The sequence below is a fragment of the Balaenoptera musculus genome, chromosome 20 (assembly GCF_009873245.2).
Source record: "Balaenoptera musculus isolate JJ_BM4_2016_0621 chromosome 20, mBalMus1.pri.v3, whole genome shotgun sequence".
NCBI classification, from domain to species: domain Eukaryota; kingdom Metazoa; phylum Chordata; class Mammalia; order Artiodactyla; family Balaenopteridae; genus Balaenoptera; species Balaenoptera musculus.
The window spans coordinates 18334366-18350363 of NC_045804.1; the positions used below are offsets into that span (position 1 = coordinate 18334366).

At 56.7% G+C, this 15998-nt stretch overlaps 1 protein-coding gene and 1 non-coding gene across 3 annotated transcripts; both read right to left on the reverse strand.

The window, feature by feature from the left end:
- Window positions 1-113: 113 nt before the first annotated feature.
- Window positions 114-11998, reverse strand: PCGF2 (polycomb group ring finger 2). Of its 2 annotated transcripts, XM_036838005.1 has the most exons (10): window positions 11739-11998; window positions 5418-5568; window positions 4725-4821; window positions 4365-4420; window positions 4226-4276; window positions 3919-4027; window positions 3692-3746; window positions 3506-3604; window positions 2311-2391; window positions 114-1795 (listed from the first exon to the last, which is right to left on the reverse strand). In XM_036838005.1, the coding sequence occupies exons 2-10, from the start codon at window positions 5527-5529 to the stop codon at window positions 1418-1420; spliced, it is 1038 nt and encodes a 345-aa protein (XP_036693900.1). In that variant the 5' UTR covers window positions 5530-5568; window positions 11739-11998; the 3' UTR covers window positions 114-1417. The 2 variants fall into 2 exon arrangements, with proteins under 2 accessions (XP_036693900.1, XP_036693899.1); XM_036838004.1 differs by lacking the exon at window positions 11739-11998 and having other exon boundaries at window positions 115-1795; window positions 3506-3601.
- A 3408-nt stretch (window positions 11999-15406) lies between these two features.
- Window positions 15407-15480, reverse strand: TRNAN-GUU. The gene has a single exon. It is a non-coding gene; the product is annotated as a tRNA-Asn (tRNA).
- Between the last annotated feature and the right edge of the window lie 518 nt (window positions 15481-15998).

Here is a 15998-nt window from a genome sequence, read left to right on the forward strand (position 1 = left end):
GGCAGTTCAGGTTCATTCCATATAGGCAGGCTGAGCCCAGAGACAAGAGGAGGAGGCCAGGGCACCCACCCACCCTTTCCCTGTCCCCTCTATCCCAAAGAACTACAGGCTCTGGAGAGTATGCAGCATTTATTACAAAGCCAGGAGATACAGATGTCCCAGGAGGAGGATACAGCCACAGCACCTCAGACACAGGACGAGGTGCGAACACAGACAAACCCACTGGGGGACACCTGACCCCAAACACATAGGTTGTGATAGTCTTGCCTCCTCCCCTCATCCCGATCTGACGTATGTACATTGGAGGAAAAACTGGTGGGCAGGGGTCTGTTGGGGTCTGCCCCTCAGGGGGGCAGACCACTTGACTTCTTGGGATGGAGCTGAGGTCAGATCTCACAGGTTCTGTCTTCTTGTGCTTTTAGATGCCTGTTGCTCTTTCCTGACTTGGCCTCAGCTGTGGGTGGGGAGGGCACTGGAGGACTGTTTGCCTTTGGCAAAATCTGGGGTCTGTGCTTATCTGAGGTCAACCCCCCCTTCCACCTCTCCACTACAGGCCCCCAAGTGAGACTTCCCCATCCGCCTTGCTAGTGCGGGCTCCTGGGTGGGGGGCGTGGAAGAAGGAGGTGAAGCGGTTCACAATGCTGACACCACAGTGGAAGTTCAAGGGCTGAGGCCTTCTGTGGCCTCAGTCTTCTTTTCCACGAGATAAATGATGCAAAGGCCACACACACAGGGGAAAAAAAAAGGCAGAACTATCTATTACACAAAGTCTCTACTGCAAGAGGCGGAGGTAAGGGAGATGCCCTCTCCACTGCCCACTTGCTCCTCAGAACCAGGGGATAGGCTGCATTTGTAAAAGGCACTGTCTTAGCAATTCTCTGGACATTCAACAATGGTGGGGGGGAGGGTACTGGTCAGGGTCAGGGCAGGACAGCGGCCAAGATGGGGAGAGAAACAGGGCGGACCTCATACACAGCCAGCTCGAGTCGTGCCTAAAGCTTTGGGGGTTGGTGGGGGCCCCTCCAGCACCGCATATGCCTTGGGAAACAGAAGGAGGATGGGGCAGGGCTTCACCGAGCCTCAAGTGGCCCCACCAATCCACCTCTAGGCACCCCCAAAAAGAGCAGAGCAAATTACACAAGACCGCCTAAAAACGAGCACCCCATCCCCCACACATACACACACACATCAAGTTTGTTTCCTGTGGCATTTAAATTAATCTGGTTGGTCCATAGAAAATAAGTATGTATATTTGGTTTCTCCTATGTACATATATATATAGATTTATTTATAAAACCCATCCCCGACCCCTAAGGTGGGGGGAGCTGGGGAAAGTAGAAGAGGTGGAAAAGGGGGCCCAGAAAAAGTGGAGGGGTGGAGAGGCATTGCTGGAAAAGGAGGGAGAGGGTCCCTTTCCTCAAGTTAAGGGGGGCACGGGAGCTCCGTTGACAGTCATCTTGCGCCCCCTGCTGGTGGAAGGCGGTGTCTGCAGGCAGTTCGAGGTGCCCCCGTTGGCAGCTGTGGTGGCCCCACCGGCTGTCGCGGGGGGAGTGGGGGAGGTCGGGTGGGGGGCCGAGGGGCCATGGGAGCTGGGAGAGCCATGGGAGGGGGTGGCTGGGCTGGGCAGGGAGGAGGAGGTGGCCGGCAGGGTGGCAGGGCTGGGAGCCTTGTCGCTGACTGACTCACACTCAGACGCCCCGCTGGTATTGGTGCCCTCGGAGGGGGTGGGCGCTGTGGGCAAGGTGAGCCGCTTGCAGGCTGGCTGGACGCGATACTTGAGGGGGAGAGGGCCATTCTGCAGGGAGAGGGGAGGGGAGGGCGTCAGGAGAAAGAGGCTCACGGGGCAGCCACCCACCTTCACCCCACGGCACCCAAACAGGGAGAAGGGAAGGTCCAGGCTTTGGAGAGGAGAAAGACTGGGTAGAGAGGAGGAGACACGCAACGTGGGACTGACCAAGCAAGGCCGGAGAGACGGGGGCACACAGAGACCCAGAGAGGAAGGGAGCGCACGTAAGACCCGAGACAGAAAGAGGAGAGAGGGAGGCCGAAGAGCAGAAGGCGAAGTTTGCTCCTCCACGCCCGAACTGGGGCACGTGATCTGCCCAAGGATGCTTTTCTCCTTCTGAGTGCGGAAAGTCATCAGTGAGAGAGCGTCCGGAGGCGGACCTGGTGTGGGGCAGGCCACCCTGGACATGTCCGGCTCATGAGACGAGGGATAAGCTGTCTGTGATTACAGCAGGGTGGCCCACGTGATGGCCCAGTGTCCCCTTTCGGCCCTGTCCCCTTTCTGGCACCACCCCACCCACTCACCCGCCGCCAGGGGTAGATGTAGGCGATGTCCATGAGGGTATAGTATTCCTTCAGCGGCTCGTCCTCATAGAGAACCTCAACCTGGAGGAGGGAAGGGAGGACAGCTCAAGCCCCCAGCTGTTCGGCAAAGAGGCTCCAAGCAGGCGGTCCCTCGTTACTCTGGGGTTTCATGATGGATTCGACTTCCCTATCAGAGTTGTTCCAACATAACTCCTGACCAGCAGGTGGGAAGGGATCCAAAGAAGATACCCACATCATCAACAGCCCCAGCCCCAGCAATCCACACGGCGGTCTGGGTCCCCTTCTATCTCTGGCATGTTCTCCAGAGGAGCTAACAGGCAAAGAAAAGGCCCAGGTGAGAAGGAACTTGTGGAGCAATGACTCTCACCCAGGCTGCACAGTGGAATCACACCAATGCTTGGATCTCACTCCCAGAGATTGTTTTAACTGGTATGACATGAATTGAGTTTTAACCTCAACAGGCAACCCCTCACGTAATTCTGACGTGTGGCAAAGTTTGGGATCCACTGTCCTAGAGCCTCAATAGTCCATAGACCAGCAGCACCGGAAGCACCTGGGAGCCTGCCAGCAATGCAAAATCTACTCAATCAGAATCTGCATTTTGGGACTTCCCTGGCGGTCCAGTGGTCAGGACTCCACGCTTCCACTGCAGGGGGTGCCAGGGGGTGCCAGGGGGTGTGTCTTCGATCCCTGGTCAGGGAACTAAGATTCCTGCATGCCTCTAGGCACGGCCCAAAAAAAAAAAAAAAGGAACCTGCATCTGCATTTTAACAAGATCTCTAGGGGATCATACACATATTCAAATTTGAGAAGCAATGTCCTAAAGCTCCTTGGCAATTTCAGACTAGCATTCCCACAGCCAGCTGGCACCAGATAAGGCCCTGCATTTTTACACACACACCTCTGCCATAGTTCTAAACGTGCAAGCATGTACACACACACACACACACACACACACCCCATCTTGGTCTCATGCACCTCTGCACACTGGCTTCAGCAGACGCAGACTGCCCCACCCCAATCTAGTTTTCAATTACCCTTCTACATGGGCTCAATTACACAACCGTGCAGGCCCTTGGTGACGCCCAGCCAGCCCTGAACAATGGCTGAGATGCACAGATTGTCAGATGCATCCACACACGGACACGTTTTTCAAAAGGGCCCAGGGACTCACCTTGTACTTGCTGGGCACATCCATCTTGTTGCGGAGAAACTTGGCGAGATGCATGACAGTCATGGCTGCTGGGCATCGCAGGAAGCGCACCCCTGTCTGCTGCGGGAGAGGCACCCAAGGGCTGGGGTCCACCCCGGCACTCTCTCCCAGCCCACACCCCGCTCCTGGGCAGGCCCCAGCACTCACTTTCTCCTTGTCACCATCCCCATTTTCCAGGGGGCCCTTCTTCTCTTCCCGGTCCCTGCAGAAGGAGAAGGAATGAAGCAAGGGAGACCCTGGAGCAGGCAGGATCTAACTGCACACATCCGGAAGGCCCTCCCGGAAGCACCCTTTCCCCCCAGGGGAATGGGGACGGCATGGGAGAAGGGACCCGGCCTAGGACCCCGAAAGGACCAGGCATGGGCCAGACTTGCCTGACGCCTTCGTAGAACTCGATGGAGAGGCTGACAATCTCGTCGTCGCTCAGAGCCCCCTTCTCCTGCTCCAGGACCTCGCCACGGTCCTCGTTGGAGCCGTTGGGAACTGCAGAAGGAGAGAGCTCTGAGGCGTTGGCCTGGTGGGGGGACAGGAGCCCCACCAAGGACCCAGGGATCTCAGAGCTCAGTGCGGTGAGCCCAGCCACGCCTGGGCTGGGGAGGCCGTGTGTGGTGCCCACCGGCCCTCCATGCCTCTGGCCCTTACACCTGGGGCAGCGCCGCGCACACACGCGGACACACTCACCTTCTGTCAGGGGGTAGGCTGCATAGAAATCCCGCCTCCGTTTCATCTCATCTAGAAGAGAGGGAGCAGGCTGAGGCGGGGAGCAACAGCCTGGGCAGTGGGGGGGGGGAGGGGGCGGGAGGACGAAGGGTGTAGGTACCTTTAAAAAGCCCAGGGACCAATTTGTAGACGATGTCTTGAAGGGTTTTGTCAGATCTGGAAAAAAGCACACGGGGGCCTGTCGGCAAGCACCTCACCCTGACTCTCCAGCCTGGGGCCCCCTCTTCCCACCTCCCTTCCCGAGATCCAGGGCCCAGGCATGGGGGTCCCTAGAGGTCTTGTCTCTACCTCTCTAGAATTTCTCAGCTGGATACATCCCTGAGGGAAGGAAGGGGATTCGGTCCATGCCTGGTGCTTCTCCTCCACCTGCCACCCTGGCTTCAGGAAGCAAGGAGGGCTGGGGGACAGAGGGCAGCTGCCCCAGAGGATGGGCGGGGACAGGAGGAGGTGCTGGGCCCACCTGATGCTCAGCAGCGGCCGGGTTTTGTGCACCTGTACGTCGCACATGGGGCAGTACTTGTTGGTCTCCAGGTAGCGCACAATGCAGGTTTTGCAGACTTGGGGGGGTGGGGGTGGTGTGGAGGGAAGAGGAAGAGTCAGAGTCCCCTTCATCACCCAGGACCAACCCCCATGCCCCCTGCTCGGGTTCAGGTATCCCCTCTTCTCCACCTTGTTCCCGCAGCTCAGGCCAGTTCAAAGACCCAACACAGTCCTGTCTTGCACAGATGGCAACTGCCCCTTATCATCCATCCTTGGGGGAGGATAGATTGTGTGTGTGTGTGTGTGTTTGTGTGGAGCCAGTGTCATGTACCATGCAGAAGGTGAGCCCCAAGTCCCAAGCCCCCCGGACGGAGTACAAAACAATAGCCAACCTATTAAGACACCTCCCAGGGTCCTTGACCCCCAGCCACAAGCCCGTGGTGCACACCAGGGCACCTGCATCTTCAGGGAGTGCAATTTCAGCCACAGAGATTCAAGGAGAGAACTGAGATTTCAGGTAAAAGTTCCCCAAATGAACTTCTGAGCTGAACCCTCCAGTATCCCCTCCCAGGCAGCCTCTCAGGGACCTGGGACCCTCACCAGACACATGGACATGTTTGTTCTTCAGGGCAGAGGCCACCCACCCGAGGAGCAGCCCCTCGACCCAACTCACAGGAATGCAAGCACTCCACGATGGTAGTGGCGTCGATGAAGTACCCCCCGCAGAGGGCACACATGAGGTGAGGGTTCAGCTCAGTGATTTTAATCCGTGTGGTCCGATGCATGATGCCGGGGTGGGGGGCAGGGGACTGGGGAGCGTCACCCTGGGAAATAAACATGGAATCAGGAACCCACAGAGCCAAGGGCCCCTCCCACACTCTACTCCACCTGCCCCACAAGCGACATCGCTCCTGGGCCCAAGGCCCTTCCTTTCCCTTTAAGGCCGGACAGGGTGCACGTGTGGGGATGGTTCTTTCTGACTCCCTGTGAGTGTTCCCTGGGTGCCAGGGGCTCTGGAGATTTCATGACCTTGAGCAACAAGGTCAGGTTCTATCTCAGGACAGCAGAAAGACTGAGGTTAGACCACAGGAAGTACTACTCAACTCTCCAGAGGATGTGGGGAGGCAGGAAAATGGAAGAGAACAGAGATTTAAAAATTCTCCCTGGGCTTCCCTGGTGGTGCAGTGGTTAAGAATCCGCCTGCCTAATGCAGGAGACACAGGTTCGAGCCCTGGTCCTGGAAGATCCCACATGCCGCGGAGCAACTAAGCCCGTGTGCCACAACTACTGAGCCCGCACGCCTAGAGCCCGTGCTCCACAACAAGAGAAGCCACCGCAATGAGAGGCCCGCACACCACAACGAAGAGTAGCCCTAGCTCACCACAACTAGAGAAAGCCCACGTGCAGCAACGAAGACCCAACACAGCCAAAAATAAATACATACATAAATAAATAAATAAATAAATCACACACACACACACACACACACACACACACACACACACACACACACACACACAAAATTCTCCCTGATCCCAATCCATATTCACTCAAGTGAACTCACTAGGAACTATGAGGAAACTTAGACTCCTGACTGGGTCTTTCTACTCCATCCTACCCTCCTTCCATCCCATCACTCCTTACTCCTTCTCCAGGAAGCGTTCCCTGGAAACACTGGGGGCACGACCGCCCTAAGGCTGAAGGGGGCACCCCATAACTTGTCCTTGCACTGCTGCGTCCAGCCCCAGCCCCGGAGCAGCTCCCTGGAAATGCACCATATGCTGACCATGCAGGTTGTAGGCCTGGTGCTCAAGCAGGAAATACTAAGGATGGTCCTTATGTGCCCAAAGTTGGGAACACACAGCTCCAGCCCGCCCCCTGGCCCAGCCCTGGACTCTGCAGGTTAACTGCAAAGTCTGGGCAAAAAGACTGCTACTGCCCCTTCCACAGGAAGGCCGCCATGTGTCCCGACAAAGAGCCTGCTGCACGTTGCCCCTCCCAGGCACACGCAGGAATCTCCCCACGTGGGCACTGCTACCCACCCACCGTATCCTGTCTGCAACCTGGCCACAAGCTGCCCAGTGACAGACCACAGGCTCTCAGAGATGCCTGCCAAAGCTATGCAGAAAGTTCTCCCCACAGCCCACCGAGTGCCCAGCCAGGCCCTGGCAGGGTCCGGGGAGGAAAGGCAAAGCCCAGGTCTAGACTGGCTGACGTGCTTACTTCTTGGTATAGAAATCCAACCTGCACCCAGAAGCGATGGCACCTCCCTCCTCTTTCCCAGAGTAGAAGCCCAAGGGGCAGGGCTTGGGAGGGCGGCCAAGTCCCGACAGCTCTTTTACAACATACATCCTTCTCTCCTTTCCAGAAAGATTTCTAAAGCCAACACATTGGGTTTTCTAGGACCCAAAATTCACAGCTGGGAAACAGCGGTTTCTATAGAGACCCCAGAATGAGTTTGGCCAGGACCCAAACAGCCGACAGAGGCTGGCCAGAGACCGAAAGAGATGGAGAGACACAAAGGCCACATGTGAGAGAGACACCAAGTTGCAGAGCAGACAGAGAGGAAAAAGAAAGCCCAGACCCAGTGGAGACGCAGCGGCCAAGACCTGCAGACATGGCCCGAGGAAGGAAAGGGGTTCCCGCCTCCCCTCAGCCAGCTCTCCCTGCATGGGTCCCCTCTTCATAATTATGTAGAAGCCTTGCTGGTTACTACACTGTTTGGTCGTTCCCATAGTAACCCCTGGCAAGATGCCCAAATATTATTACAACCATCCAGAGGAGGGAACAAACTCCAAGTGGCTGACTCGCTGAGCGTGTGTAATGTCCATCGGATGTGTACAGGCTGCTGGACCTCCAAAGGTACTTCATGTGACTACTTGCCCCATGTGTGTGTCTTGTCCAAACGAATCTAAGTGTGTGTGTGCACAGCCAGCAACAAAACATTTTGGGGTCTGATAATATATGAGGGTCCTGGTTGCTATTGGCAAATCTCATGTCTTCTTTTCTCTGTCTCTCACACACACTTACACACACACACACACAAACACGTGGGCGCTTCACACTGCCTTAGCCACCTCATTCACATACTCACTGTGTTTTCAAAACAGACACTTGCTTTTAAGAACTCCCATGCAGTTCCCTCCAGGCCAACTGTGGCCTCAACATGCAAGAGCTCCTAAGCAAATGGCTTTGACCCTCACCCTCTCACTTCTGCAAGCACTCAGACCAAGACTACCCCTCAAGCTCTGTTCTGGATGCACGGGTGAAGGCAAGAGCTGTGGTGCTTACTGGATGAAATGTTCCTCCTTCTCCCTTTAAGAAATGAGCCCCCTTGCCACACTCCCTGCTCCCCCCCCCCCCCCCATCCCCAGGGGCCTCAGACCTCTGGGGCTGGGGGTGGGGAGAAGCACTGATTGGTTCCTCACCTGATTGCCATGGTTACCTGCAGGGCCCTGCCAGCAGGTGCCAAGAACAACTGTAAACAGGAGCTCTGTTCCCTCACCCACTCACCATCTCTCTCCCCCCATGAGCTCCCAGGCCCCACATCTCATACCCAGCTCCTCCCCAGCTGCAACTGGCTGGACCTCCAGCTCCCATCACCTTAGGGAAGAGCCTGAGGGTGAAGGAGAGGGAGAGACAAGTCCCAAGAAGCAGAAAAAGGGAGACCAAGGGCCATTTGGAAGTGGCCCTGTGGAGCTCTGGGGCTTTCACAGGTCAGTACTGACCACATCCCCACAGTGGACCTGAGCACCGTCTCCCACCCACAATACCTCCCCCAACCGGGGGCCAAGTCCTTCAATATCTTCTGTCCCCAAACCACTGTTTTTGCAAGGGCATCATGGTGGAACAGCCCTTGCTCCTGGCCCCTGGTGCCCCGGGTTTCAGCTATAGTGGCAGGAAAGGAGCTTGATCAGCACCCAGCAACCAACCCCAACTCCTCCTTGCCATCCAAGCCTGGCATGTGTCTTTCCCCATCCTCAAAGCCCCCTACTTATAGAGATCACCCCCGATCTCTCCATTCTTACCAGTCTTTTTCTGGAAGCTCCCCCGTAATTTAGACTTCTCTCAGCGTCAGTTTTTTTTCTTTTTCCCCTGCAGAAATAGCCAATCTCTGATAACCCAGAGGTTCCCTTCTGCTCCTTCAGACGCCCAGCTACAGAATTCTTTGCTCTGCTTTCCCTCCACATGAAATTCACCCAACTCCCTTACTAGAAAATCTCCAAGTCTTGGGAAGAGGCACTGAAGGTCACATCCAGACATCTAGAATTGCAGAGGTGGAAGGGATCTTATTAGAAAGCATCTTGTCCAGCCCTTTCATTTTACAGATGAAGAAACTCAGAAAGAAGTGACTTGTCTCAGGTCATGCAGTCACTCAGTGGCAGTTCTAGGACTAGACGCAGCCTGACTCCCGTTCCAGTGCTCTTTCCACACTGGCACCCAGGCCGGGCTTCCTACTCGTCTAAGGAACCAATAAGCCTGGCCTGACTCCATCCAGGCAGGCGGAAGGTAGAAGGACTCCAGGTTCCACAGAAGACCATTCAGTGAGCCATCTGGGCCAAAACATAACCAACAGTACACATTCTCCCTTTGAAGTAGAAAGAGGAGAGGGGGCAGAGGCTAATGGCCTCACCCAACTTTCCTGATACAGATATGGAAGCAGGCTCTGTGGAAGCTCAGTGAGCCAGACTGTACTGGGTCTCAGGAGTTCGGGTTCAGCTGTGCAACCCTGTGTATTTGTGTGTGTGTAGGGAGAGTAGGGGGTGGAGGTCTGTCTGGGACACTGTCAAACTCTCAATGTTCCCTGATGCTTGACCTTGGGTGGAGGATCTGCACCTCCCACCAGCAGCATCAAAAAAGTCCTCTAGTCTCCTGAAGACAGGCTCACTCTACCCTCCCTCCCTTTCCCACCTCTCAGCTTCCTAAGATCAAACAAAGACAAAAATCCAAAATATACACAGATACACACTGCCAGATATACACACACATATGCACACACAGCCAGACACACCCCCTCCATTTCTCTCTCACATTCACAACACACAAGGCCAGACACTTGGCCAGACACACACACAGACACACCCCAACACACATAGAGCCAGACCAGAGCCAGGCCCACGCTTGCCAGATGTACAAGCCGCCCCCACCCACCCCAGGAGCACACAGTCTGACATCCCTGCCTGAAACCAGAGCTGCAAACACACACCACCCTTCTGTGCATCCCCGGTCTACCGAGGGTAAATTATAACATAAGTCTTCCAGCAACAAAGGCAGTGCAGCTCCCAGCCTCGCTCTGGGGGCCAGAGGCTGGAGGAGTGGGGTGGGCATCCAACCTGCATGAAGATGTCACCTCCTCCTGTTCAGGCTCTCTCCATTCCCATGGCAACAGCTCCATCAACCAAGATCTCCCAGAGAAGACCAGAAGCAGGAGAGAGCACCCCCCACAAAGACTTCAACTTGAACCCCACCCAGCTACACTCTGGATCCCAAGTCCCAAGTCTCACCTCAGGCCTGTTTCCTGCCTCATTCCAAAGACAGCTCTAAGACCTCAACCCCCAACTCCAAACCAGGAAACCCCGGGGAAAACCTCCCCACCAAAAAGCTATAACAGAGCTGCCTTTATGCTCCTTCTCCAAGTACTGGCACCTTGGAACAGAGTGGAGAGGGGGAGGAAGAGAAATTATAGAGTTTCAGGAACAGATGCAAACTGCAAGAGGCCCAGAGAAGGAGGCTTAAGAACGGAGTGGGAGACAACCAGGAGACCACCCTCCCGCCCCCAGAGACAGGGAGGCCTGGAGACTGAGGCAGCGCGGCATGGCGGGTGGGGGGGGGCTCTCTGAGAGACAAAGACCAGGGGGAAGCGCGGGGCAACGCTTCCACAATATTTACAGGCAAATTCACCATCCCCAGGCCTCCTCCTTCCCCACCTCAAGCCATCCGGAGCAATTCTGGGCAGACGGGGGCAGTGGGGGAGGGAGAGAGGCATGCCTGGGCCCCCCGTGGAGACAGGAGGGGCAGGGGTGTCTGCTCGCCGAGGGGTCCCATCCCCTGAGAAATAGAAGCAGGAGGACCTAGGAAAGGAGGGGGCAGCCGGGCTCCCCAGTGGAAGAGCGGCCAGTCCGCCAGCCCCCTCCTGCATCTGCGGGCGATAGGAAATATCGCGATAAATCTTCCCCATCTCCATTCTACCCCCTCCACCCCGGCATCCTCAGGAACCTGGGTCAGAAGATCAGAGACCCCAGTTACCGGGTGGCCGCTCCTACCTTCCCTAGAGCCAAACTTTCGGCGGGGCCCAAGGAGGGGTGTTCCGGAGAAAGAGGCTCCGCCGAGGTGGTTCGGGGAGGGGGCGGGGCGCCCAGTCCCGGGATGGCGGGGGGAAAGGGACCGACTGGGGGAGGTGCCCGAGAGGACCGGTCCCGGCAGGGAAGAGCGCCCTCCCCCGGCCCCGCAGCAATCGAAAAGCTCGTCCCCTTCCTCCCAGCCTCAAGTCCTCGCGCGTCCACGACGCCCCAGTGCCCAACGAAGAAACCGAGAGCGACCCCTCCCCAAACCGAAAGGAGTAGTGGGAGAGGTCCAGGAGCTGCTCTGGCTCGTGGGGAGGGCTAGGGGGGCAGAGATCCGCCCCAGCGCGGAGCCCCAAAGCCCTTGTGGCTGCCTCGGACCCTCCCCCTCGCTACCTCGGGAGCAGGGTCTAGGGGGGCTGCGGCACAAAGAGGTGGTGGTCGAGGGAGACGCCAAATCGTTAAAAGGGGAATGCACTTCGGCCATCTTGGAAGGGAGGAAAAGGAAAAGGAAGAGAGAGAAAAAAGGGAGAAAGGCGGACGGGGCGAGCTAGGACAGGGGCCGGCGGGGGTGGGGCGGAGACGCGAGAAGGCCCGGCTCGGAGCCTACCCCCACAGGGGTTTGTAAAGAAGGATGTACCGGCTCCCAGTCCCAGTCCCCAGATGGTTACGGGGTAGGAGGAGGAGGGAGAGGGGAGTCCGCGTCCGCTTACCTGGGTTCGGGGTCCGGTGGGTCTCGGGGAGGGGGGGATGGGAGGGAGGGAGGGAAGGGAGGGGAGGGGGGCCGCAGCCGTGTCGCTCGCTCGGGCGGCGAGAGGGGAGAAACCTACGGTAAGAAAGGAGTTTGTGAAAGCGGTTTGGGGTGGGAGGGAGAGAGGGGAGGGGAGGGGACGGAGGGGGGAGGGGAGGGACCGGAGCTCGGAGGCGGGGGGAGACAAAATGGCTTTTTTCCTCCAGACAAGAGTAGGTCCCGCCCACCACTCACCCACGTGACCTAATTCCTTCAGGGTGTTTGCGGAGAGGGGAAGAGGAGGAGGGGGAGAGGCTAAGGCTGCGCCCCCAACCGGGTGCCGGCCCCCCCAAAACTAGACCACGACCTCACCCTTCCTCAACTAACCCCTGCCCCCAAAATATGTGTGCGCCCCCCCCTACCCCCTGACCCTGCGATCCTCGCCCCTAGCTGGAGCGCCTGGAAAATGGTGAGATGAGGACTGGGCTGAAATGTGGCTCGCTCTGCAGCCCTCCAGCCCTCGGCCTCGACCAAAGGGCAATGTGCTCAGGCGGGGGACGCGCGACGCTTCTGGCCACGAGTCCGGGTTATTTTCATTCACTTAAGTGACACTCCCTTGAAATTAATAACTGCATGGGTGAGAGCGAGCGTCTCCTCCCCACTCCCCTTGCCCTCTCGGCGGCCCGATCGGCGGCTCTGAAACGCTGCGCCCGAGACCCGGCCCGGGCGCTTCGGGGGCGCCAACCGCCGGGGGGACGGAGGCAGAGGCCTGGAGGGACGTCTCGCGGCGAGGGCTCGGTTTGCTGTGGTGGAGGCTGGCGCCTCCGGTGTGCTTGGTCAAGATCGGAACGCAACCTGGGCCGGGAGGCAAGCTGAAGACGTCAGCTCAGACTCCGGGCCCGGGACACAGTAACCTGGCCTAACGCGAGAGGCCCGAGTGCACTCGAAAACAAGGCGCCGGGGCTCGGAAGTGGGCCCGCGCTTTTTTCCTGCCGGGCACTTATTCCCGCATTTTTCGCCCGCGCGCCGATTGCGCCCCGACCTCTGCAAGGTTGGTGCGCCTAGCTCGCCCAGGCGGCGGGAGGAGTCCGGCGAGCGCAAAGGCGGCTGGTGCCCGCCTATTCCGATCGTCGCTCCGGGCTCCGGTACCCAGTGGCTCCCGCCGGGAGGAGAAAACTAGGAGGGATCTTGGAAAAGCTGGGAGCAGCAGCTGAGGCCGGCGCCGGGGAAGCCGATCGATACTACGTTATGGAGACTACCGTGGGCCCGCCTCATTAGGACGATCGATTCGCGTATTCGTTATTCAGGATTTATTAGGGATGATCATTATGTCAGTCGCTCCAAAGAGCTCGATTAGCCGGCCAGAAGCGCCATTAAGCGCACTGGCTGTGGGTGGCTCAAGTTAGGAAATTGGGAAACGAATCTTCAGCAAGCATCCGACCGCCTTCCTCTTCCTCCTTCCCTCCTCTTTGGCAGCCCAGGCAGACCCGAAGCTGAGGCCCCCGGGCTGAATGCTTTCACCCTTTGGCTGGCGACCAGAAGACCTGCGGACACTGGCCGCCAAGTGACCCCAGCTTCAGTCTTTGGCGCACACCCACCGAGTGGGGGCGGGGAGGAAGAGGAAGGGCTGGAGAGATTTCCGCCCAGAGAGGGTGGTCTGAGAACCCGCGGGAGCAGGGCTGGGGAGGATTCGGTCACCTGCTCTCCCTTCCTTCCTTGTGCGGGGAGACCGGGAGTTCTCCGCCCTTCACGGAAAGGGGGCTCTTGGCGGGGACACGCCCACTGTCCCTAGGGCAAGTGTGTTGCCGGCATCCTGGACTCTGCCCGGGAAGGCTAGCGCATCCTCTATGGTCCCCTGCGGGGAGGGGAGTGCAGCAGGGACTCCTGGTCTGCCACTCCTTTCGGGCTAGAAGATCCCGGGCAAGAGAAACCTATAGGGGTTTCGCGAAGGTCTCGGTCTCACCCATGATCCACAGGAGGCACCCAGGGGCTGTCTTGAATGAAGGTGGGAGAATATCAGCTACTGGGAAGAAGGCTGACGTCCCTCTGAGTCCCCACTGCGGCCCTTTAATCCTGGAGTGCTGCCCAAGGGGACGACCGTGCTCACTGGGAATCCGTTCATTTGTTCCTCAGACAGTTATTAAGCGCCAATCACGAGCAAAACCACAAGACAGAAGACCCCACTACCCACTAAAGCTTCATTTTAATCACTTCCATCATTTTCCAGTCCCCACATCCCTGGCCTTTCTGGCTTTATCAGGAGAACCTCTGACCAAACCTTTCTCGCTTCTGAAGTTCCCAGGTTTCCCGACAAAGAAGTACCTGTCCTGTGCCATTGTCAAAGACTACACTAAGCACAGGGGATATAAAACTGATGAGGCGGGCTTTTGCCCCACAAGGTGCTCACAGGCCGGCGCGGGCAAGCCGGAGGGTTACACAGCCTGTCCCGTTAGCTTCTATGGGCACTGTGTATCCTTCCGTTTGCCGCTTACCACCCCCCACCCCCGCCCCTGTAAACTCGAGGTAAGGGTGGGTGAGCACTGGGGAAGGCTTTCAGAGAGGCTTCCTTTCAGCCCAGTCTTGAGGAGACACCAAAAGTGGAAGGGAACTACTTGAGAGAGTCCTTAGCTTAGCCCCTCTTAAAAGTGGAGGCTCCCACTCCCAGCCCAGGGAGGCAGCTCTGGCGGACGTGAGATGCCATAGCTTCCCCTCCATTGTGTTAGTTGTAGTATTTCAGGAGGTCACCTAGCTGACAAACTCTTCATCAGAAGAGTCACTGTGTGTGTCATAGACTAGAAGTTTCCAGAGGGCAGGAACTCGGGAATCCAGGTAATTATTTCCAGCACATATACCAAGGGATACTGCGAGGATAAGCTCTCCTGGAAGAGGATGACAATGGTAGGAGAGGGCAGCTCCTCTAGTGATATTATGACTATCTTTACCTGTGTTCTTTACTCCTTCTCTCTCCCCAAAACAATGCCCTTTGTCAGATTCTGCTTCTATTTCCGCATCCTCTTCCCCACGTCTCTGTATTTCTAGAAAAAAACCTGTTTTGTTGTTGTTGATTTATTTTTTCTCATGCTTCTCATATTAATTGCTTCTCTTTTCCCTCTCTCCATTTTCTCCGGGTCTTCCTTCCACTCACCCGCCTATTTCTCTGTCGTGTCCCCTCTTTCTGTCTCGCTCCGTATATCACAGCTGTGTTTTCCCTTTCTCACCTTTCTCTTCATCCCTCAATTTGCCACTGCCTTTGTCTCTCGCACTACTTTATTCCTTTCCAAATGTAATATTTCGAGATTGTAACATTGATTGAAGCAGACAATGGAAAACTGTTCAACCTCCACTGCAAATTCATTCTTAATCCTACGAAAAATGCAACGTTAAACGTATTGCATGGTGAGACAAAAACCTGTCATTGCCTTTCCTGCAATCCAGCTTGGGGGCGGGGTGGGAGGTAGGCGGAGGAGGGAAGTGCTGGAGACATTATCCCGTCATTAACGGAACAACAACGAATTTTCAGTCACAACGACCCTCTGATTAGCTATAGAAAAAGTGTTGTCCCTGCTATTTCAATACAAAATTTGGCTTTACAGCGGTTAGGAAAATAATGCCTTCACGTTTTCCTTTTCAGGGTGGAAAAAAAGCAGACAGCGTCCCTGGGTGGGCTCGAACCACCAACCTTTCGGTTAACAGCCGAACGCGCTAACCGATTGCGCCACAGAGACGGTGATAACTACGGGTGTCGCAGTGAGCCGAGTCAATGGGAGTGAGCCTGCGACAGCGCAGGACTCGGAAATTCCATAACCGGACGAAAGAAGTCAGACCCAAAGAAGGGTCCGGATCTGGGGAGGGGAGCAGGCGGGACGTGCTCGCCTCCCCTCCATTGGCTTGGGGGTGGCGGAAATCGTCGCCTGCCTCCTCTGGATCTTAAAGTTGGGGAAGCCCGTGATGTACCTCTTTAGGGTGATCTGAGATTGGGGATACGTGAAGTCGACCTGCTGAGAGTCCGCCAAAGCAGAACCACCTTCGGCTTCCAAACGTCCCCTTTGCAGCCCAACCCCTGCAGCCGCAGAATACCCGCGACACCCTCCCTGTGCCCCTCCCCGTCGCAAGAGTAAATACACACTTTACGGGCACCTCTTAAATACTAGGCACAGCTCTAGTCCAGTGCATGTCCAGAGCCTAGCATGGTGCCTGGCATACAACAGATGTAAGGATTTCTGGAATGAATAAATGAAACAAG

Coding starts and splice junctions, on each gene's coding strand:
- PCGF2 (XM_036838005.1), bottom strand. CDS start 5,529: ATGCATCGGACCACACGGATTAAAATCACTGAGCTGAACCCTCACCTC. Junction 4,822..5,417: donor CGTGGAGTGCTTGCATTCCT/GTGAGTTGGGTC, acceptor CACCCCCCCAAG/TCTGCAAAACCTGCATTGTG. Junction 4,028..4,225: donor AGCCTACCCCCTGACAGAAG/GTGAGTGTGTCC, acceptor CTCCTTCTGCAG/TTCCCAACGGCTCCAACGAG.